This window comes from Sorghum bicolor, chromosome 2 (genome assembly GCF_000003195.3).
Source record: "Sorghum bicolor cultivar BTx623 chromosome 2, Sorghum_bicolor_NCBIv3, whole genome shotgun sequence".
NCBI classification, from domain to species: domain Eukaryota; kingdom Viridiplantae; phylum Streptophyta; class Magnoliopsida; order Poales; family Poaceae; genus Sorghum; species Sorghum bicolor.
In genome coordinates, this window is record NC_012871.2 from 5,171,243 (window position 1) to 5,194,658 (window position 23,416).

The 23,416-nt window shown below is 42.5% G+C and overlaps 1 protein-coding gene across 1 annotated transcript; it reads right to left on the reverse strand.

The window, feature by feature from the left end:
• LOC8060742 (protein Rf1, mitochondrial) lies at window positions 870-3,975 on the reverse strand. Its single transcript, XM_021452149.1, has 2 exons — window positions 1,665-3,975; window positions 870-1,370 (listed from the first exon to the last, which is right to left on the reverse strand). The coding sequence occupies exon 1, from the start codon at window positions 3,820-3,822 to the stop codon at window positions 1,831-1,833; it is 1,992 nt and encodes a 663-aa protein (XP_021307824.1). The 5' UTR covers window positions 3,823-3,975; the 3' UTR covers window positions 870-1,370; window positions 1,665-1,830.

Below are 23,416 nucleotides of genomic sequence, written 5' to 3' on the forward strand. Positions count from 1 at the left end.
CAGCGACGACAGCAGCTTGCCAGGGGGTATGGCTGGCGCGGCTGCTTGCTGAACTCAAGAGCGAGCAGGCTGACGCCGTCACTTTGAGGATCGACAACGAGTCCGCCATCGCACTCAGCAAGAATCCCGTCTTCCATGATCGCAGTAAGCACATTGATGTTCGTTATCATTACATTCGTGAGTGTGTTGAGGAAGACAGGGTGAAACTCCAGTCCATCGGGACGGAGGAGCAGCTGGCGGACATTCTTACCAAAGCACTGGGGCGTGAACGCTTTTGCGAGTTACGTTCCAGAATTGGTGTCGTTTGTGTACAGGGACTACACAAGGATTAGGAGGAGAATTTGTTAGTAATCCTTTTGTAGTCTGTTACATAGCATAGCATGTTTGTTATTCTGTTCTGCATGCACACGAGGGCCGGCTTGTGGTGCCCGTGTGCGTAGGAGGTAGTGGACGAGATTAGCTCGCCATGAACCTGAGCATGCAAGCCATGGCCGGCTGTTACGGCGCATGGGGATGGACGTGCGCATCCTGCGTGATCGTGCGGCCGTGGCTTGTGCTGCTCTGCTTTGTAATTCCAATAAATAAGAGTCGAATACATCAGAAAACGCTGCCGCGATTTGCAGCACAAAAAACTCTGTGTTCCAGTGTTCGTGTGTGTTCTTGTTCCCTCACCTCTGCTCGTGTCCTCGCCGCCGGTGTGCACCGACGTCCGGTGACTGACACATGAGACATACAGTACATGAGATGCTCTCGTCCTGTCAACTCAAACACCGCTGCACGCACAGGCCATGAGACAGCCAGCCAGCCTGACCCTGGGCTCTAGACAGGGTTATGGATGCTCTAGACAGAGAAATGGGGGCAATACAGGGAGAAAGTCTCAATGAAGGTGCATTTCTGAATTCCTGGAGTTCTTTCAGAAAGCACAAGCACAGCATGTAGGTCTCTCAATGAAGGGTGATCACCTCACTTTGGTGAAGCTGTGGCATCAGGAACTGGCTATATTCAGCTTCAGCATGCTAGTTGCCACGCTATTTTAAAATGTAACAAAGCAGTGCACGGATGCTATAATGGCGAGAGTTAACTTGCTTGCTAGCCTTTTCTGACAGTGGCCAGACCATGACTTGTCGGCAACTATTCCCTCTGTTCATCTTTGGTATGCTTTCATTGGCTCGCTTTAAGCTATAACTAGTTCTTGGAGCCTGAGTAAGATCACCTTGCATTGTATTAATATAACTTGTGCTGTAAGCATCCTTGCAGACTTGCTCTCTCAAATGCATGAAATAGCTCCTGCTTGTGTAACAACTTCTAAAGCTTTGAGCGAAATTACCACACTGGAACAGTGATAAGAAGCTTTCACGGTTACACCTCGTCTACACATGTTTTAAAATCAGATGACTTCATATCAGACTAAGGACCAGGTCTTGTTGAACTCGTCAAGTGTAGAAAAACGAAAATACAGTTTCTTCAGCAAACAAAAATACTTGTGCTCTAAAAAAATAATGCCCAAGCATGCAGGCAGATATAAAGATGGCCCTTATATTGAAAGGAGTGCCCTCACAAATATCCTTCAGAAAATATCAAACTCACAAAATTCGCAACACTAAAATTTTCAAAGACAAGAAGATCTACCATATACATACTCCAGGGTAGATGAGAAATTGTACCTTAACTTCTCCAGATTGATGACACTTCCAAATCATCTTCAAGTACAATTAAGGACAACATAAGACATCATAGTTAAGGTTAACACTCCATTCTCTATTTACCCCTTTTGGTCATCTGCAGCTTGAGTTCCGTGCCAATGGAAGTCCATCAATTCTGAAATGACACTCACAGTTTTATATTTTCCGTGATAGTGTCAGTCTTATCAGCCTTGCCCAACATTTCTCGGAACAGAGTTAATATATCCTCTATCCTGCCATCTTCACAGCAGCTATCAATCAAAGTCTTACAGGTAACAACATCAGGTTTCAATCCCATAGAGACCATGCCATCAAGTAAAGTATTAAAGGTAACAGCAGTGGGTTTCAAGCCAATCAAGAGCATATCATCAAGGAGCTTCATCACTTCGCCCACTTCACCAGCTATGAAATACCCATGAATCATTGTATTATAAGAAACAACATTAGGTTTAGCTCCTGCACGTGGCATCAAATCAAAGAGTTTTCGGGCCTCTGTAACCTTTCCTTCTTTGAATAGCTTGTCTATCATTGAATTGAACGTATTGACATTAGGAGGAATGCCTCTATCCATCATCTCATAAAATAATTCCTCGGCCTTCTCCCATTTGCCATGCAAAGCAAAACCATGAATTAGAGTATTGAATGTTATGATATCGGGAGACAATCCATCATCAATCATCTGACAGAATCGGGACATTGCATCGTCCAGCCGGCCTATCTTGCAAAGCCCATCTATAACTGTGGTGTAGGCGACTATGTCTGGCATGAATCCTTGCTGCTGCATTTTGTTAAAAGTAAGGCTTGCCTCATCTAGCCTTCCACATTTACAGTATGCATAGATTTCTATGTTGAAGACATGACGGCCAGGTCGCATTCCATTTTGTACCATTAGATCTTTGACATTGTTCATATCAACAAGATTGCCTTCGGTAGCATACCCATGAAGCAGACTGCCATAAGTGGAGGCATTGGGTTTTTGACCGCTCTGAATCATAGAATTAAAGATCTCTCTAGCTTCTGCGTGCAATCCAGATTTACAAAGACAGTCTATGAGCATACTGTAAGTAACAACATTTGGCCGTTGCCCATCTCTAGACATTTCTTTGAGAATTCTGACTGCCTCCGTCCACTGTCCTGAAGAGAGGTATCCATGGATCAGACTGTTATATGTAGTACAATTAGGCATAATATGCTCGTCAATCATCTGCTGAAGGACTGCCTCGGCCTTGTCCATTGCTTGAACCTTGCATAGGCCATCAATGACTGAATTGCAGGTCACAACATTTGGCGGGATCCCATGATCAAGCATTTTGCAAAACAGGGTGTAAGCTTTCCCTACATCTCCCTCTTTAAAGAATCCATGGATTACAGTGGTATAAGACACCACATTAGGTGGGCAGTTGTCTCCATCTTCAGCCATCATGTGGATCAGCTCGGCAGCCTCTTCACATTTCTTCTCAGCACAAAGCCCTTTGAGAAGTGTGGTGTAGGAGAAGACATCGGGGGTGCAGCCGAGCTCAGGCATCCGCCTGAGCACAATATTCATTGCGTCACTCGTCCTCTTCTCGGCGCAGAGGGTCCTGAGCAGGGGCGTGAAGGTGACGGCCTGTGCCCTCAGTCCCGTCTTAATGATTTGCCCCAATGCAGCGAAGCCGAGGTTCAAACAGCCCGCGTCGCAACAGCAGCTGATGAGGATGCCGAAGGTAGCTATGTCTGGAGCCACCTTCTTGGCGCCCGCTCGGGCCATACGGTTGAACATGGACACGGCGAGCGCAGGGCCATCGCGCACAGAGGAGGAGACGGGGGCGCGAGCGACCGTGGTGAGCAGCTGGTTGAGGGCGTAAATGGAGCCGGGCCTCGCTCGCTGAAGCAATTCGTCGAACAGATCGAGTGCGTCCTCGGGGCCGAGGTCCCCCGAGCGGTAACACTCTCCGATGAACTGCTCCAGCTCCCAGGAACGGCGGCGGTCGGCTCTCCACCGGCGCGCGGCTGCTGAAGCGGCCGGTGGTGGGGAACGATATTGGATCGATGGGAGCACCTCGTTCCAGAGTTGGCGCGCGGCCTCAGCGCTGAGGCTTCCCGAGCGGATGCGCCGTCCAATGATCCGCTTCAGCTTCTTCAGGCACGTCCGGCTCGACATGGTCGGCGCCGTCGCTCCGATTCGGTGGCAAATGCTGCTCGGCGCTGGGATGGAGCCAACTGAGGCAGGAGATTGGAGATGGTAGTGGTGGCGGAGCTGGAGTTGGGAACGAATGGAGGTGCCCCTTCGCGTGAGCCAGCAGAGGACTGATCACGTGCTTGGCATGTCGTCTTCTTCGGGCTTTGACCGAGTATAAATCTAATCTGGAGATTTTTTTTTTTCTTCACAAAATAAAATTAGTTCGACTGCCAAACAAGTTACCCTACAAAGAAAAATGTAACTTGGGTGCATTCTCGGTAAAAAAAATGCAAAGTTTAACCAAATAGGTAGATAATATTATTAATGTTTTTGACACAATAAATATATTTTAAAAAATATCTTATGAAAAATCTAATGATACTTATTTTATCTCAAAACTATTTATATTTTTTTTCTATCCCTAATATATAATTGTGAAAATTTCAGTCTCCCAACTTTCTTTAAATCGGCTGAAAATTGATAAATGCATAGTAATTCATAGAAAAATCTAAAACTTACAAAAAAATTTTATGCAGCTCCACATATGTAAATCCAGTAAACAATAAATATCACAAGTTTTAGTATATATTTTTTTCGCTGAAGATGCTTGCCGATGCTTTTTAGTGTAAAATTGAAATTGTAGTTATCTTACTCTAATTATTATAAAAATTTTATGGTAGCCTATTTAATGTGATGCTTCATTTGTGGTAAAAGTTTTAGCACCATTTCTGCATATCTCACTGATTTACTAATTACCTAGATTTATGCTTCAAAATGCTTCCACTACTTTTGCACGATGTGTGGTTATGTTATATAAATACTTCATAAGTCCATGTGTTCATAATCTACGTACATTTAACTGGTATATCATATTTTATAGGATTTCTAATCTAAATAAAAAATAAAGCTAGCAACAAACTTCTTATGTTTTAATTTTGTACTAAGGTATATTAAGAGGTAATATTAGAGTAAGATAAGGTTTGACTAATTTCTGTTTTTATTATTAAATAAATATGTCTTCAAGCTACATATTATTATAAATATTAACTATCTAATACCATAGATGTCATGGTTATCAATAAAATAAATTATAGACTTTAAATTTTATAAAAAGGATAAATATAAATAGATATATAACATTATGTCATCACTTTCTTTGATCATTTGATGTTTTTCTCCAGTTGCAATGTACGGGTATATTTGCTAGTATATATAATTAGCCAAACTTGACATACTGAAAACATGACATTATGCAATAATTGAATTTTTTTATTATACAATAATTGAATTCTTTCAAACCCCGCACTCTATCTTCTTCCTTGTCTTGCCTTCTTCCTTCGCGCTCCCCCCACCATCTCCTCACCCCGCCCGGCTCCGGCTCCCTCCTTCGACGCTACCCTCAACCCTTCTCGACTCAGCTCCAACGCCTTCCTCCAAATTCTCCTGCCTCCTCACCTCCCACCGTCGCGCTCACGACCTCTTTCTTACCCTATCCCCTCTTGCATGCGGCCATGGCAACCTCTTGCTATGGCACCCCTGTTCTGTCCTAGCCCGGCCGCCTTTACTGTCGCCAAGACCCCTAAGCTGCCTGTCGGCCTCTACACCGCCTGGCTAGCCTCCCCCCAAATCCCTTCCTTCTAAGGTCGTCAATGTGGGCGGCGGCGGTTTAGTCGCCTGAGTGGTAGCATCTCTTCCATCTCCAACGATGTTGCGGCTGTCATATGCGCGGACGCGGGCATGCCCTGTAGTGGGAGGGCATTGGGGAATAAGGCACGAGCGCGTGGGAGCGCATCAGACGGCTGTTGATATTTGGGAACGCAATAAGGAATTGATCCGCAAGCGCACGGATATCGGTGAGCACTTCACCCGGGAAATTATCCAGAGTATCGTATTTATTTTTTTACCACTAGGAGAAAGAGTGCATCTGACTAACCGGTCTATTACTACTAACCTTTAGGCACAAAGAATGTCTTTCGATGTGAGTGATAAATAGAGAAGACTGCAACCGTAGTCTCCTTCTAACCTTGGTAAGGATGATCTACTGTTCTAATGGGGAGGCTAACGGAATCTAGACACCACAAAAGATGTTCGACCCGCACCTATAAACCCTATCCTTCCTGCTAACGAGATGTGATCTACAAAGGTAGCTCGGAATTGTCACGTTCCTCACTACTACCACGGTCCAGCTAGTCAGGGAATATCTATGAGTACCCCAGCCTAAACACCACGTTTATGCCAGCAATGATTACTCTAAACTCTACGCGAAGAGATTAAAGTAAACTCATAAACCATAAGAACAATAAAACGAACTTACTAGAATTTAGAAGTCGAATTACTGAAGAATCCTAGGAGCAAGCTTCGGGTTAGGAAAACTTGATCCCGCAGGTACAAGCTTGGAGTAGACACCGACAGGCCGGGCTTCCTCCACTCTATACCTCCACTCTATCTCTCTCAATCTAGTAGAAACTAGAAGATCTATTTTCACCTTACATTGATTGCTAAGCCTAAAAAGAAATATTAATTAGAGAAGAGGTTTTCCTTCGAGGGCACCTCTCAGTCTCTATGATAATTTCTTCATGTCTTCTCCAGGGGCCAGGGGGCCTTGCTTATATAGTCCTCCCCTTCTATGCGTTTTTGGGTCGATAGCCGAGGTGGTACTATATTTTTCTTGATCCAATAGGTCGGTGGAATATCCCGAACGAAAGAGTCCTGATTTGGCTCCAGCAGGGGGGCGGGCGCCCAGGCTACCAGGGCGGGCGCCCTGGGCCTGGCCCAGTTTTGCCTCCGCTTCGGTCTCGTGGCTTCTGGAGTCTTCTAGATGATGTAAAATTGCGCGGTGCGTTGATATCTCTATGTAATCCCGACATGTAGGCCTTTCTTCCTTATTTCCTGATAACCCCCTGCATAAACAGATAAACAACAAAACTCGTGGAATTCTGTTAGATCAAACCCTAATTCTAGGTGTTGTTTGCATATTGGTCCTTTCTCTTGTTTATTTGATAATTAAAATTGATACTTAAGAACCGTCAACAACGGCCACAACCCTGCATCAGACGGTGAAGAGGGTGTGCCCTGTGTCATTGCGCACCGAGCGTTGCGAGCGAGCTTTTCTAATTATATCTAGACTGCCAATCGAGGAAATACTAAACATCTAAAATGTCCATAAGAAGCTCAAAATGAACCGCAAAAGAAAAGAAGAAAAAAATTCAAACATGAAACTATTTATTAATATTTATAGAATGTTTCATTTATTATGAAAATGGAAGTTTAGGATTTAGTTAAGGGTTTCTTAACCTCTCAGTTGCTTGTCAGATTTTCATCATTGAATAATGAAAGTGGGTAACACACACCCTCTAACTATCAAAACTGGACAAATTTAATCACCTGACTATTCATATGTGGTTTTCTATAATCTAAAAATCATAAATGTCCAGTTTGATCTCTAAAATGATATTTAATATTAAGAAAAACATGAAATTAATTCCAGTTTCCCTCAAAAATGTTATCTATTTGTTATAGCTATTTTTGTTTCAAATAAATTATGAGCACAGACTACAAGCAATAAAGCTATAGGAACATAAATTATGATTTTTTAGAAATCAAAGCAGTTTTTTTAAAAAAAATAGAAAACAGAAAACCACCTTTGGAATGAGCTGGAGGACCAAATTCATGTTGTTGCAAGCAAAGTAGGTTATTGTCGTTGCTTTTGCACAGTAGTGCACTAGTGCTCCTTGGCTACTCAAACTAAAGCCGCTGCTGCTAGTAGTGCTCGTTGATATAATGACAACTGAACAATATGTGGTTTCCCATATACAGATCGGCAAGGTTGGGGAGCAGCTAGTAGGCTACTTCATTATCGCCAGGTACAAAATCGTTACTGCAGGTACAAAATCCTATTTTCTTCTGGATTAAATGTTACTGTTTTGTTCTCAGTATTGCAGTGGCACACAGTAGTGCTCGCCAGGTCCAGTGCAGTGATAAAATCCTATGAAGTCTGGAAGGACAACCTCACAAGAACTGTGACAGCAACTCAGTGGCTACTAGAGTGTTCTAGTGAACCATACGCTGTAAACACAAGCAACATTTGTTAGGAATTGCTGATAAAGCAGTTTACTAAACCATATGTAATTTAATGTGATTTGTTATAAACATGAGTTGCTGGTCTGTGAATGAATACAAGACGATTATAAAGCTGTTACACATTCTTGATAAACAGAATTGAGGGTTATTTGAGGGTTACACATCCGTTGAGGGTTCAAATAGCCCTAAAGTATCCAAACATGAGGATTAGATTGGGGTTATTTGTATCTAACCCACTCCAAAAAACTATCCCCCCAAAGAGATGCTTATTTGGGCTATTTAGAGCTATTTGAGGCGGGGCCCACAGAGAAAAGGATCGGCTGTGTCACACGGGATCCCTACTCGCGATGTATCCCAGCCACGACCCCTTCCGGTTACCAGCATGCCGCCTCCCAGCTCGCCTCGCCGCCGCCTCCCAACCGTGTAGCCGTCTTCCAACAATGGCAAACAGTCCGCAAGGTACCATATAGAGCAATGGCAAAATGGCCCACCGCTAGCAATGGCAAAACGACATGCAAGGTACTATATATGTGGAGCAATGTCATTTGTGAGCGGAGGGAGACCACATAACAGCCGGCCATACCAAATCTAGCTAGGAAGGAGCCAAATGAACGAAAAAGTACATTTATTATCAATCTAACCTCCAAATACCTCTTTGGTTAGAGTTAGTTGAGGGCTAGCCATGAGTTAGAAAATAACTCTAACCTCTAACTTAGTTAGAGTATCCAAACAGGGCCACGGCTGACCACTCAATCATAACTAACACGCTAACACCCCCTCAGTCTGTGCATTAGAGTGATGAATGCAGAGACTGTTTCCGAACTCTTGGAACAAAGACGTAGGCAATCCTTTAGGCCTTGTTTAGTTCACCCAAAAAAAACCAAAAACTTTTTAAGATTTTCCGTCACATCAAATCTTACGGCACATGCATGCAGCATTAAATATAGATAAAAACAAAAACTAATTATACAATTTGCCTGTAAATCGCAAGATGAATCTTTTGAGCTTAGTTAGTTCATAATTGGACAATATTTGCCAAAAAAATGAAAATACTACAGTAACAAAAAAAATGGAAATTGAACAAGGCCTTAGTTCCAATGAAAAAACCAAAAACTTTTCATCATATTAAAAATTGCGGCAGTTACACACATTGACTATAATTTACAAGACAAATCTTTTGAGTCTAGTTAGTCCATAATTAGACAATAATTACTAAATAAAAAATAAAATACTACAGTACCAAAAAATTTCCTCCCACCAACTGAACAAGGCCTTAGTCATGATGTCTACAATTTGATGTTGTGTGGGAATATGCAGAACTCTAAACTTAAGGATGAAAACGTTCGGTCGAAAAACTTCTAAACTGTTTTCTACTTTTATATATGAAATATGAAAACAAAAATGAAAACGACAAAGTCAGACACAAAAACAAACGCAGACTTACTAAATATCAAAAATTCCAAAAACGAACCAATTCGAGCGGATTTATATCGAACACGGTGGATATACGAAAACTCATTACAGAATACCGACCCGTAGTACCAAGTGCACGACTAAGTACATGCACGATCAAGTTCAAGTGCATATAATAATTAAAAAATACATGATATCCTTGTTCTTAGGTATTTAATACAATAACCTATATATAAATACAAGTCTAGAACAAGCAACTAATAGCTAGCAAGATAATAGAAATTAAAATTAGATGTAGCAACTAGCATACCATTTTTAAATATGAACTAAAATTAAATGTTATTGAAATATGAACTCAACTGAGAGAACAACACCTCATAAGGTCAAGGCAAATGAGATTGTGTGTTGTCCATAAAAGAGAGGACAACTTGCCACTAGTAGAAAGAACACAGCTGCATGATGAGTAGTCTGTACTGGGCTTTTTGATCATGCAGTTGGCTAAATTTGGTTTAAACCAAATTTTGAATTTGAAATATTTCAAATTAAAAGTAGAAAAGTAAAAAAATAGTCGAAAAATATCTAAACCGGTTTCTACTTTTACATTTAAAATACAAAATATCTAAAATACGAAATTGAAAACTGCAAAATCGAACAAGAAAATACGAATTCGATCAGATGAAATATAGGAAATGATACGGTTCGATTCAGGATATTCCGCTCTGTTTTCATCTTTATCTAAACTGACAAGTTACACTTTTTCTCCGGTAAAATGGATATCAAGGTCAATGTGTTTTGTCGGCTCTCAGAAACATATACGCACAAACATTGTCACAGTAGATGGTAGTGGCCTTGTCAATGGCGACATAAAGCTCATGGAGCAGATTGCGCAAAAAGTTTTCAAGATTTCCCGTCACATCGAATCTTGCTTCACATATATAAAGCATTAAATATAAACAAAAATAAAAACTAATTGTACACTGTAAATCGCGAGACGAATGAAAGGTCCAAGTGGCTAGAGAGGGGGTGAATAGTCTATTTAAAATTTCTACAAACTTCAACTAGACAAGTTGATTAGTAAAACAAAAGGCGACGCTATTCTAGCACTAGCACAACTAAGCTATGCAAGCCACCTACACAAGTCTAGCAAGAAAGCTAAACACAAGTTACAACAAGAAAGCACAACTACAAACTTGCTACACTCCTAAACAAGAAGACTAAACTAAACAAGCTAAACAACTAGCAAGATAAACAAGTAAGTAAAGAAGTGGAGAGTGATTGTTATACCAACGTTGTAGAGTAGAGATATATCCAACCAATCACTCACAATCACAAGAAAGACCTCGGCAAGAGATGACACAAGATTTTTTACCGAGGTTCACTTGCTTCCCGGCAAGCTACTCCTCGTTGTGGCGATACACCCACTTGATGGATCACGAGCTAATTGGCAATCCAAAGCCAAACCCTCAGCGGGTACCGCACATCCACTCACAAGATGGGGATCCTCCAAGCCACGAGCAATCCACTAGAGTAACCAATTTGCGATCTCCCGCGGGGAAGGCTCAAGAACCCCTCACAAATCACTTGGTGAGGCTCGAAATAATCTCCAATCACGAGCTCAACACCACCGCTGCTCCAAGCTATCTAGGGCGTCGGGAAACACCCAAGAGTAACAAGAAATCTGTAGCAAACTCAAGAATCAAGTGCCACTAAATGCAACTCTCAAAGCAATGCACTTGAATCTCACTCAATCTCACTAGGATTAGCAATCAAGCAAGGAGATGAGTGGAGGGAGTGTTCTCTAGCTCAAAGTATGCCTCAAGTAGTCAAATGTGCAAGAGAGAACCCCCAAAGCCGGCCACCAACTATTTATAAGCCCCTCAAAGAAACTATCCGTTGGTCACTTTCACTGGGCTGAAATCGGGGGCACCGGACGCTTGTAAGTGCAATCAAGCCTATTGTGGGTTTTGGCGTTGATGACCACTAAATTAGGGAACTAATGAGATTTGCTGAGATGACAAGCAGGGAATATAGCAAAGAGGTTGTTGAATACCATGGAGGATCCCCCATTTCTAAAGGATGGCTTTCCTAGCTCTAAAGGAGGTTTAATTCTTTTTCGGTTTGAATTTGAGTATAGGAAAAGCCGTACTATAAAGAGGGAATCCAAGGTTGTTAATCAAATTGTGAACCAAAGGCTCAAAAACTCATCAACATCCTCAGACCCAAGCCTAGCCAGCATATCTTTCTCTACACTTTGGTGTTTTCAGGCTGGTTCAGGCAAGGGCGGCACTGCCGCCCTACCCTGTGACAGTTGGAGAGGTGGGTATAAATACCCTTTCAGACCGTCTCAAACGGTAACCTGCTCGTCTTCCTCGCTTCCAACCGTTGCAAACAGACCAGAGCTCACTTCTCTCTCCCTCCATTGTTGCTCCTCAAGCCCCCAAGCCAATCCTTGATTCCAACCATCAAAACTTGAGGGAAAAGGCAGCAAACTTCGATTGGAGAGCAGATCCATTGATTTCCAGCGTCAAAAGAGCTTTTGGTTCATGTTTGGCCGGCAGCCTTGAGTTTATTACTCTTGGAGCTTGCTCCTAGCCGGCTAGGCGTCGCCCTAGAGCTTGCCAACTTGTGTGGCAGCCAAGGGAAGGTTTGTAAGGTTACCCTTGCAGCTAATACATTCTTCACTCTTTGCAAGGGGTAAAATCCTTGCTTTGAGAACGAGGAGAAGGTAAGCCTGTGTGGCTAAGCCAAGTCCTAGTGTGGGCGCCTCAACAACGTGGAGTAGGCCAAGCCTTGTTGTGGCAATAGCTGAACCACGGTAAAAATCGTGTGTCTTGTGTGCTTTCACTTGTGTATGAGATTGTGTTAGGATTTGAGGCCGATCTACTTGGTGGAAAGGCTCCAGCGGATTCTAGCTACATACTCGTGCTCTACTATCTTGCAGGAAGCTTGGAAATTTAGTCGATCTAAATTTCCCTGGGTAAATTTTGAATCAATTCAGTTAAGCTTCTGTTTTTTTTTCTGTTGAGGCTGGCAGTGCCGCCCTGGGAGGGCCTCACTGCCGCCCTTGCCTGTGTGACTGATAAACTTTGCTGAAAAAGCTTAAACGGGCCTATTCACCCCCCCTCTAGGCCACTTCCTGTACGTCCAGAGATCCTACAAGTGGTATCAAAGCTAAGTTGCTTCGTATACGCTTCACCGCGTGAAGTATGGAAGTTGCGAGAAGCTCGGGGGCGAAGGATAAGTTCATTCCAGCTGCACAAGCTGAGGATGTGCTGGTTGAGAGTGATAGCAGTGAGCTATCAGTCTCAACAGCCAGCAACTCCACCCTCAAGCCTGATGGTGGTATGACTACCGACCCCGAGAGAAGGCAAAGGAGGCAAGCAAGAAGAGAAGCTAAAGCAAAAAGAAAAGAAGATGAAAAGCTAGCTGCCAAGAAGAAGAGAAAAGAAGAAAGAAAAGCCAAAAGAGAAGAGCGAGCCAAAAGAAGGGCAGCAAAGAAAGAAGAAGAGAAGAAGAAAGAAAAGGAGGTGTATGATGCATCATCAAGTGAGCTATCATCTAGTACAGATGATGGTGATGATGATGAATCATATAACCGCTCCAAAAAGGGCAAATCAACGAAGGAGGACAACAGCAGCAAAAAGAAATACTCCGCTGTATCCTTTAACTATTCTTATTTGTCTAACCGAGACAAGAAGTGTCTTATCAACGTGCCCGTTGGCAAGTTGCCTCATTTCGATGGGACCGACTTTGCTAAGTGGAAGCATTTGATGAGTCGCTATCTTGGAGCTCTTCACCCCGGTCTTTGGGATGTTGCTTGTGATGGATTTCAGGAACCTGCAGATCCAGAGAATCCAACAAATGAAGAAATGATTGCTGTCCACTTCAATAATCAAGCCACAAGCATTCTCCTTAGTGCTCTCAATGGAAATGAGTACAACCGAGTGATGAATGTGAATGTGGCCAAGCAGATTTGGGATACTTTGGTTTTAGCTCATGAAGGTGTTGACAAAGTGAGGAAGGCCAAAATTGATTTGATGATGGCCAAGCTCAATAGGTTTGTGATTGTTGGTGATGAAGGGCCACAAGAAATGTTTGATAGGTTGATGGTGTTAGTTGGAAAAATTAGAGGCTATGGTGGTGACCTTGATGACCAAAAAGTTGTGAAAGTAATGTTGGAAGCATACTCACCAAGGAATGAGACCGTGGTCACTCTCATTAGGGACAAGAAGAATTTCGAGCACTTCACCCCAAGTGATGTGCTTGGAAGATTGTTGACATTTGACATGCAAAGAGAAGAGGCTAATGAGAGAAGAAAGCTTGGCGAGCTGCAAGCCAAGTTAGAAGGCATAAAGGTCAATGATATAGCACTCAAGGCAAAGCAATCAAACAAGCAAGGTGGCTGCAGCAAATCCAAGAGCAGCAAGCAAATATCAACAAGTCAGCCCAAGAAAGCAAAGCAAGTTCAAGAATGTGATCCATCTTCATCCTCTAGTGATAGTGATGGTAATGATGGTGATTATGAGAAGATAGATGATATTGCCCTCTTCATAAGCAAGCATAGACGGGGGCTGAAGCAACATGGATTTAAGTTCACTCCAAGGAAGTTCCAAAACAAGAAGAAGAGATTGTGCTTTAACTGTGGCAGCACTGAGCATCTTGTTGCAGAATGTCCAGAGGCAGAGAAAAAGAAGGAACAAAGGCATGACAACAAGAGAAATTACAAGAGGGTTGGAGAAGCACACATCGGGCATGAATGGGACTCAACTCAAGAGACCTCAAGTGAAGATGAGAAGGTGGCTACCATGGCTGTCCTCAAGTCAACATCTTCACCAAGGCTTTTCCATAACATGACCGATGATGAGCGAGATGGCAACCCCCACATTTGTCTTATGGCAAAAGGTGGGAAGGTACAAATCAAATCCAAATCTTCTCCAATCCCCAAAGAAATCTCTAGTAGTGAACTAAGTGACTCCTCTAGTGATGATGACTCTAGTGATGATGAATTTAATGAAATGACTAAAAAGTGTGACCATAAAACTAAAGTCTACATCTCTAGGCTAATGAAGGAAGTACTAGATCTCAATAATGAAATTGATTTAAGAAATGATGACATCAAGGAGCAAGCTAAGAAAAATCTGGCTCAAATTAAAGAAATTGACTCATTGGAGAGTGAGGTGGCTGCACTAAAGAAAAGTATAAAGAAAGAAAAAGAAAGCCACACTCTCACAAAGAAGGAAGTAGATGCACTCAAGCAAAAGTATTATGGCTTAGATGAAAAGCATAAAGGTCTTGAGCAGCAATACAATCTTCTTTGGGAGAGTACCTCACAGTCCTCTAAGTCAAATGAGACTAGTACTCACTCCACTAGTGAAAGTTGTGGAAAATGCAATAATCTTGACAAAAACATATATTCCACAAATCTTGCAAACATGGAGGCTATGAAAAAGGAGATCACGAGGCTCACACATCTGTTGAACACCAAGTGTGAGAACAAACCACAAGGTAAAGAAGTTCAGCAAAATAGGCCAAACTACAAGGATGGGAGAAATCCCAAAGTCAAGGATGGACTTGGTCACACAAAAGGAGGAAAAACCAATGGAAGAAACCTGGTGAATGGCATTGAGTGTGTTAAATTAACAAGCAAAGGTAAGGTTGGTGCAGAGCAGCCTGCACAGAAGGGGGCACAAAAGCAGCCCCGAGCCCACTGGCTAGCCAAGGGCGGCAGTGAGGCCCTGAAGGGCGGCAGTGCCGCCCTCCCCAGACAAAGGTAGGCTATCAACCTCAAACCTGAGCTTGTGAAAGCACAAAAGAAGGTATGCCAGCCTCAGGGGAAGTCCCAGCAACCCAGAAAGCAGAACAGAGGGACTCCAAAGAAAAGTTTCTATCAACCAAAGGCAAAGATACAAAGCCCAATTGTGAATACTTCCTTTGTGTTGAAAAATAATAGCAAAGGATAAGTGATTGCCAAATATGTTGGCAAGGGCAGAAATGTGTATCTTAACACTTCCATTTGGGTTCCTAAAATTTTTGTGACTAACATGCAAGGCCCCAAGAAAGATTGGGGACCTAAACCAAGGAACTAAACTTGTTTTGCAGGCATACTCCTCCGGTGGGTCAAGTTGGGTGCTTGACAGCGGCTGTACAAATCATATGACCGGAGAGAAGAGTATGTTCTCAACATATTCCCCAACTACAAATTCAAAAGAGTCTATCATATTTGGTGATAACTCCAAGGGGGAAGTCGTCGGTCTTGGTAAGGTTGCTATCACAACAAATTCTTCCATTTCAAATGTCTTGCATGTGGATCCGTTGGGATACAACTTGTTATCAGTTTCACAATTGTGTGAGACTGGTTACAATTGTCTCTTTACGGAGAAAGGTGTGGAAGTCTTTAAGAGGGAGGATTCCTCTATTGTCTTTACGGGTCGCTTGAAGGGCAAGCTTTACCTGGTTGATTTCAACAAAGGTAAGGCAAAGCTTGAGACTTGTTTAATGGCAAAATCTAGCATGGGCTGGTTATGGCATCGCCGTCTAGCACATGTTGGCATGAGGAACTTGGCCAAACTCCAAAAGGACAACCACATCATTGGACTAACAAATGTTGAATTTGAGAAAGACAGGATATGTGGTGCTTGCCAAGCCGGGAAACAAGTAGGTGTACCACACCCACCAAAGAGTATCATGACAACCACTCAACCATTGGAGTTGATACATATGGACCTCTTTGGACCGGTTGCCTACCTAAGCATCGGGGGTAACAAATATGGATTAGTTATTGTTGATGATTATTCTCGCTTCACTTGGGTATTCTTTGTCTTTGAGAAATCTCAGGTACAAGAGAAAGTAAAGATCTTTGTGAGAAGAGCACAAAGAGAGTTTGGGCTGCCCATCAAGAAAATAAGAAGTGATAATGGCAGCGAGTTCAAAAATACCCAAGTTGAAGAATTTCTTGATGATGAAGGCATCAAGCATGAGTTTTCAACTCCATACACCCCGCAACAAAATGGTGTGGTAGAGAGGAAGAATAGAACACTCATTGACATGGCAAGAACAATGCTTGATGAGTATAAGACTTCGGACCTATTTTGGTGCGAAGCAATCAACACCGCTTGCCATGTAATCAACCGCCTCTACCTACACAAGAAACTCAAGAAGACTTCATATGAGCTGCTAACCGGTAACAAACCAAAAGTGTCATACTTTAGAGTGTTTGGGTGCAAGTGTTTCATACTCAATAAAAGGCCCAAAACCTCTAAGTTTGCACCTAAAGTTGATGAAGGCATTCTTCTTGGTTATGGATCAAATGAGCATGCCTACCGCATCTACAACAAAACCTCTAGTAGAGTTGAAGTTGTTGTAGATGTCTTATTTGATGAGTCTAATGGCTCTCAAGTAGAGCATATTGATGAAAGTGTTGCAGGAAAGGAGAATCCACTATGTGAGGCAATCAAGCAATTGGCTCTTGGTGACATAAGGCCACAAGAAGAAAAAGTCACTGCTCAGGAGGATCCCCGAGATGCTGCTGACAAGTCTTCCGCTGATGCACTCGATGCAAACGTGTCAGCCACACCTGCTGCTCAGCAACAGAGCGGCAGTGAGGCTGTCCAGGGCGGCAGTGCCGCCCCTCCCTCTGCAGCAGCAACCTCCTCAACACCTCAAGGGCTGGATCTTGCACCAGTTTTTGAGCTTGAAGCTGATGAAGAGTTAGATGAAGAACAAGACGGTGTTGAGCATCCAAGACTACGTCAAACAATTCAAAGAGATCATCCTGCCGACAACATCCTTGGAAGTCTTCGAAAGGGAGTGTTGACACGTTCACATTTAGCAAGTTTCTGTCAACATTTCTCTTTTGTGTCTTCCATTGAACCAGATAAGGTAGAGAAGGCGTTGGCGGTTGAGGACTGGGTCTTGGCCATGCAAGAAGAGCTCAACAACTTCGAGAGAAACCAAGTGTGGACTCTCGTTGAAAGGCCTAATACCAATGTGATTGGCACCAAATGGGTCTTTCGCAACAAGCAAGATGAGAACAACGTGGTGACAAGGAACAAGGCAAGATTGGTGGCTCCAGGTTACACTCAAGTAGAGGGCTTGGACTTTGAAGAGACCTTTGCTCCAGTGGCAAGACTTGAAGCAATTCAAATGCTTTTAGCCTTTGCTGCCCATCATGACTTCAAGCTGTTCCAAATGGATGTCAAGAGTGCATTCCTCAACGGCCCTATACAAGAGTTGGTGTATGTCGAGCAGCCACCAGGTTTTGAAGATCCCAAGTTACCAAACCATGTCAATAAACTCCAAAAGGCGCTCTATGGGCTTAAGCAAGCACCAAGAGCATGGTATGAATGCCTTAAGGATTTCTTGCTCAAGAAAGGCTTTGAAATAGGCAAAGCTGATTCTACTCTCTTCACTCGTAAAATTGGCAATGATATATTTGTGTGCCAAATATATGTCGATGACATAATATTTGGTAGTACTAATCAAGTGTTTTGCGAGGAATTTAGTAGGATCATGACAAAGAGATTTGAGATGTCCATGATGGGTGAGCTGAAGTACTTCCTCGGGTTTCAAATCAAGCAATTGAAGGAAGGGACTTTCATAAGTCAAACCAAGTACACCCTTGATATGCTGAAGAAGTTTGACATGGAGAAAGCAAAGCCTATCAATACTCCCATGCCAACTTATGGACATCTTGATCTTGATGATAAAGGGAAGGCCGTGGACATCAAGGTATACCGCTCCATGATCGGCTCTTTACTTTATCTGTGCGCATCTAGGCCTGATATTATGCTTAGTGTGTGCATGTGTGCTAGATTTCAAGCTAATCCGAAAGAATGTCACTTAGTGGCTGTTAAGAGAATCTTGAGATATTTAGTACACACTCCTAACCTTGGCTTGTGGTATCCTAAGGGCTCCAAGTTCAATCTACTTGGCTATTCAGATTCTGATTATGCCGGTTGCAAAGTAGATAGAAAAAGCACTTCGGGGACATGTCAATTCCTTGGACGGTCCTTAGTGTCTTGGAGTTCTAAAAAGCAAAATTGTGTAGCCCTTTCCACAGCTGAGGCCGAGTATATTGCAGCCAGTGCATGCTGTGCTCAATTACTTTGGATGAGGCAAACCCTTCGTGATTTCGGATGTCAATTCACCAAAATCCCACTTTTGTGTGACAATGAAAGTGCCATAAAACTTGCAAACAACCCTGTAAGTCACTCAAGAACCAAGCACATAGACGTCCGACATCACTTCTTGAGAGACCACGAAGCCAAAGGAGATATCGAAATTCGCCATGTGAGCACCGAAAAGCAACTAGCCGATATCTTCACTAAGCCTCTAGACGAGACAAGGTTTTGTGCTTTGCGTAGTGAACTGAATATCTTGGATTCTCGTAACGTGGTTTGAACTCCAGCACACACCTTGTTTGATTAACTAGCATGCATAGGAGAAAATGCTTGAAAAGATTTAATTATGTCTTTCAAAACCTCTTAAAAATTTGTCTCAAATATCATGACTATAGTTTGATTGTTTCCTTGTGTCTAGTCATGGTGTTTGGGTTGTATGTGTTCATATCTAAAGCAATATAGAAGGTTTTTTCTTCTAATCCCTCTGCTGTCAAGGAGGGCGGCAGTGCCGCCTGTTGATATTTGGTAACGCAATTAGAAAATGATCCGCAAGCGCACGGATATCGGTGAGCATTTCACCCGGAAGGTTATCCAGAGTTATCGTATTTATATTTTTACCACTGGGAGAAAGGGTGCATCTGACTAACCAAATCTATCGCTACTATCCCTTTAGGCTACAAAGAATGTCTCTCGATGTGAGTGATGTATAGAGAAGACTGCAACCGTAGTCTCGTTCTAACCTTGGTAAGGATGATCTACTGTTCTATTGGGGAGGCTCACGGAATCTAGACAACACAAAGGATGTTCGACCCGCACCTATAAACCTACCCGTCCTGCTAACGAGATGTGATCTGCAAAGGTAACTCGGAAATGTCACGTTCCTCGCTACTACCACGGTCCAGCTAGTCAGGGGATATCTATGAGTACCCTAGCCTAAACACCACGTTTACGCTAACAAGTGATTACTCTAATACTCAACCGGAAGAGGATTAAAGTAAACTCATAAACCAAAGAACAATAAAACAAGAACTTACTAGTATTAGAAGTCGAATTACTGAAGAATCTTAGAAGCAAGCCTCGGGTTAGGAGACTTGATCCCGTAGGTACAACTCGAAGTAGACACCGACAGGCCGGCCTTCCTCCGATCCACACCTCCACTCTATCTCTCTCAATCTAGTAGAAACTAGAAGATCTATTTCTACTTTACATTGGTTGCTAAGCCTAAAAATAAATATTATTTAGAGAAGAGGTTTTCCTTCGAGGGCACCCCTCAATCTCTATGATGATTTCTTGTCTCCTCCAGGGCCAGAGGGGGTCTCCTTATATAGTCCTCCCCTTCTATGCGTTTTTGGGTCGATAGGCGAGGTGGTACTATGTTATTCTGGATCCAATAGGTCGGTGGAACGTCGTGTGCGAAGAGAGTCCGGAACGGAGTCCAGAGGGGGGCGGGCGCCCAGGTCCTCAGGGCGGGCGCCCTGGGCCTGGCCCCTTTCGGGCTCCGCTTCCTTCCCGTGGCTTCTGGAGTCTTCTAGATGGTAGAAAATTGCGCGGTGGGTTGATATCTCTATGTAATCCCGACATGTGGGCCTTTCTTCCTTATTTCCTGATAACCCCCTGCAGAAATAGACAAACACCAAAACTCGTGGAATTCTGTCAGATAAAACCCTAAGTCTAGATGTTGATTTCATTTGGATCCTTTTCTTTGTTTATTTGATAATTAAATTTGATACTTAAAGACCGTCAACAAACTCCCCCAAGCTTACCTCTTGCTCGTCCCTGAGCAAGGATGAACTCAAGAGTTTCTGCAGTGGTTTCATTTCTTAGAAGTACACACGCATTTAAGCAAGATCTCATCTTTGAGTTAGAATAAACTGTTAAGACTTAAAACTTACTTACTTTACCTACACCATAGGACTTGTAACCGTCACTTCTGTCTTGAGTGGTTAAAAGATAGAACAGTCTAGCCAAGTGTCATGTCTCTTATTCTTGATCAGCTATAGCTCTGGGGTTTTTGCATATTTTCAAATAAAACTCAGAAATTCCTTGTATGATTCTCTCAGGTCTCTCTTTTGTGGTATTTTTGGATCCTTACCAAGGCAGTGATGGTATATGCCTTCTCTCAAGATATGTAGTATTTGTGGTATGAAGCATAGTGACATTGTCTTCTCTCTCACCCTACTCTAATAAGGCTTTAATATCTGAAGCTCATAGGTGGGAGATAAAGTATACATACTTACAAGACATTTATTGCATAGTCAAACCATGGATCCAAAGAAACAAATCAATAAGCCAAATCAAGATGTGCATGTGTGGCGAATGAATGGTGTATGTTGATGATGGTGATAACAATGGTGGTGGAAGCCTAATTCTACTTTGCTCTTTGAGGGGATACATACCTTCCTTGCTTTTGAAACTTTATGAGGAGAATGAGATGCTCTTCTTTTTCTTTTCTTTCGAGGTTCCGAGCACTTGCTCCTTTTTATTTCCTCGTATCTTTTATTTTCTTTTTCTCTCTTTTTTTTAGAGCATTCATCTCTTGAGATAATATAGCAAGTGGTGGTAACAAGATAACTTGAGCATTTATTTCACAAGGGGAAACAGAAATATTTTTGGTTATTCTCTCCCGGATTAGGAGTAGAATACTTTTTGGTGGTTTTGGAGATGGAAATGAGTGGATATATGTGGATGGTACTTCCGGAGTAGAAGTAGCATGTATGAGTGAACGTGCAAGTGAATCTTGATTTAACCACATGACAAGCTCCTAAGGGTCTACACAGCTTGACCACACTCAATGCTCATAAGCAGTAAAAAGTAAATGTGTGGCTCAAAGTCTAGCAAGCATGTATATATGGCTGTGGAAGGAATTTAAACTCTCATCATACAGGAACTCATCATGTGTTATTTTAAAGATTTTTCAAAGATAAAATTCTCCAGAATTCTAGCATCTCTAGGAACAGATGAACAGCAGCTCAACCTTCCCATATCATATCCGTTAACAACTTAGACTTCAGATCAAGTTTTCATCCCACAAGTTTAGGTCTAGAGCAAGCCTTAAATTATAACAGTTATATCTAAACTTGAGAGAGAACTTCAAATTTGCAAATTAGGCAGAGCAACTATTCATCATATCCATGCTTAAGTTTTATTAGATACAGATTAGCATAGCCACTTTATTTATTTATTAAACACACTAAGCAAAATATATATAAGCATAAAATCTTTATTTGGTTTTTCATAGTTATGTGTATTTATATTCTAATATAGTATAAGTATAAAGATAGATAGAAATACTTATCGAGATAAATGGGGGTGCTCTCCCCCAAGCTGAATTTTGACGTAATTTCTCTTGATGTAGCTAGCAGGTGGCAGAGGTGTGTTTGAAAGTCAGCAGTATTTTGACAGCGATTAGAATGTCTTCCATCTGCTAGTCTTCTTGATTCTTAAATTCTGTGGAGCTCAAATAGACAACAAAGCTTGTGGAACTGGTTAAGTGTTAGCATAAATATCTAGCCTTTATCATGTTGAGACTCCTTAATAAATATTACTCCCTGTTTTTATATTTTTGTTTTTATAAAGCAGAAAAATATTTATTTTATTTTTATGCCACCACAGTGAATGTACTTATGGGTTTTATGCCACTCGTCTACTCACATGGGGCTTACAGTTTTTTTTCACATTTTTATTTTCTTTCTAGGATAATACGAACATGATTAACTAAGTAAACTATTTGAAATAATTAAAAAGGGAAGGATAACTACCAAGTTTACCTCTTGGCAAGGCGTTCGGTGTTTTTAAGTCCTCCGAACGGGACTCCTTGTGTTTTCAGTCGTCCTAGGATTCGCTAGGTGGCGTAGTCGGTGATTCCGGCGGCGCCTCTTCTTCGTGTGTAACTATATTCTCTCTCCACACCTGACTCGGTGCTATGGTCTCCTCAGGACAGTTATGTTCAAGTGGTATGTCTTCAGTCCTTATCACTTCTCCTTCGTAGTCTACCCATCCGTCCTTGATGATTTGCCTCCTCTGGTTGCGGTTGCGATGTCTTCTTCTTGTCCTGACCTGCTTAGAGTCTTCAACTATATAGTTAGGGTCAGTAAAACAGCGGCATACCTTCTCAGAGGAGAAGTGTATGTGGACTTCTCCGGTTCCAATATAGATGATGGCTTTGATAGTGCTGAGGAACTGTCTTCCAAGGATGGTGGGTGGATCATATTCATCTTCTCCCATGTCAATAACTTGAAAGTCATCTATAGCTGAATGTATATTGGTTGTAGGGGCATGGTTTCATGCAGGAGCTGATAAGTGACTACGGCCATTATGTTGACGTCAGATCCGGTGTCGTAGAGTGTCTTCTGAAAAGAGTATCTGTTGATTGTGCACTCAATGCTTAGAACACCAGGGTCGTCCTTCTTGATCAAGAAAGGTGACTTGAGTCGACGATCTTGACCTCCTTGAACTGCAGTGACCATCTTAGCTGACTCGGTCCACATTTGCTTGTTCCTGTTCCTCCTGTTGGTCCTCTTCCTTGGTTCATGTCGGGGTTGCTCTGAAGTTTGTGTAGTCTTGTTCTTGAAGAAAAGTCTCCTTCTTCCCCTTGATGTAGAGACTGATCTTGGCAGCATTAGCGTAGATGACAGCTCTAGTGTTTAGGAATGGCCTCCCTAAGATGATGGGTGCCCTCTCCTCAGTACCAGTCTCTATCACCATGAAGTCTGCTAGAGCATACAAGGTACCAACTCGGACGCAGAGGTTCTTCAATATTTCCTTTGGGAAACTGAGTGTCCGATCTGCAACCCTGGGCATAATGTTGACGCTGGAGCCAAAGTCGCAGAGTGCTTCTGGGAAGTCCACCATGCCGATGGAGATCGGGATGACGGGGCGTCCTAGATCACCTCTCTGAGTAATTAGGCCTCTGTTGATTCCAACCTTGATGTTGTTGAGGACGGTTGTAGTAATAGTTGTTATTG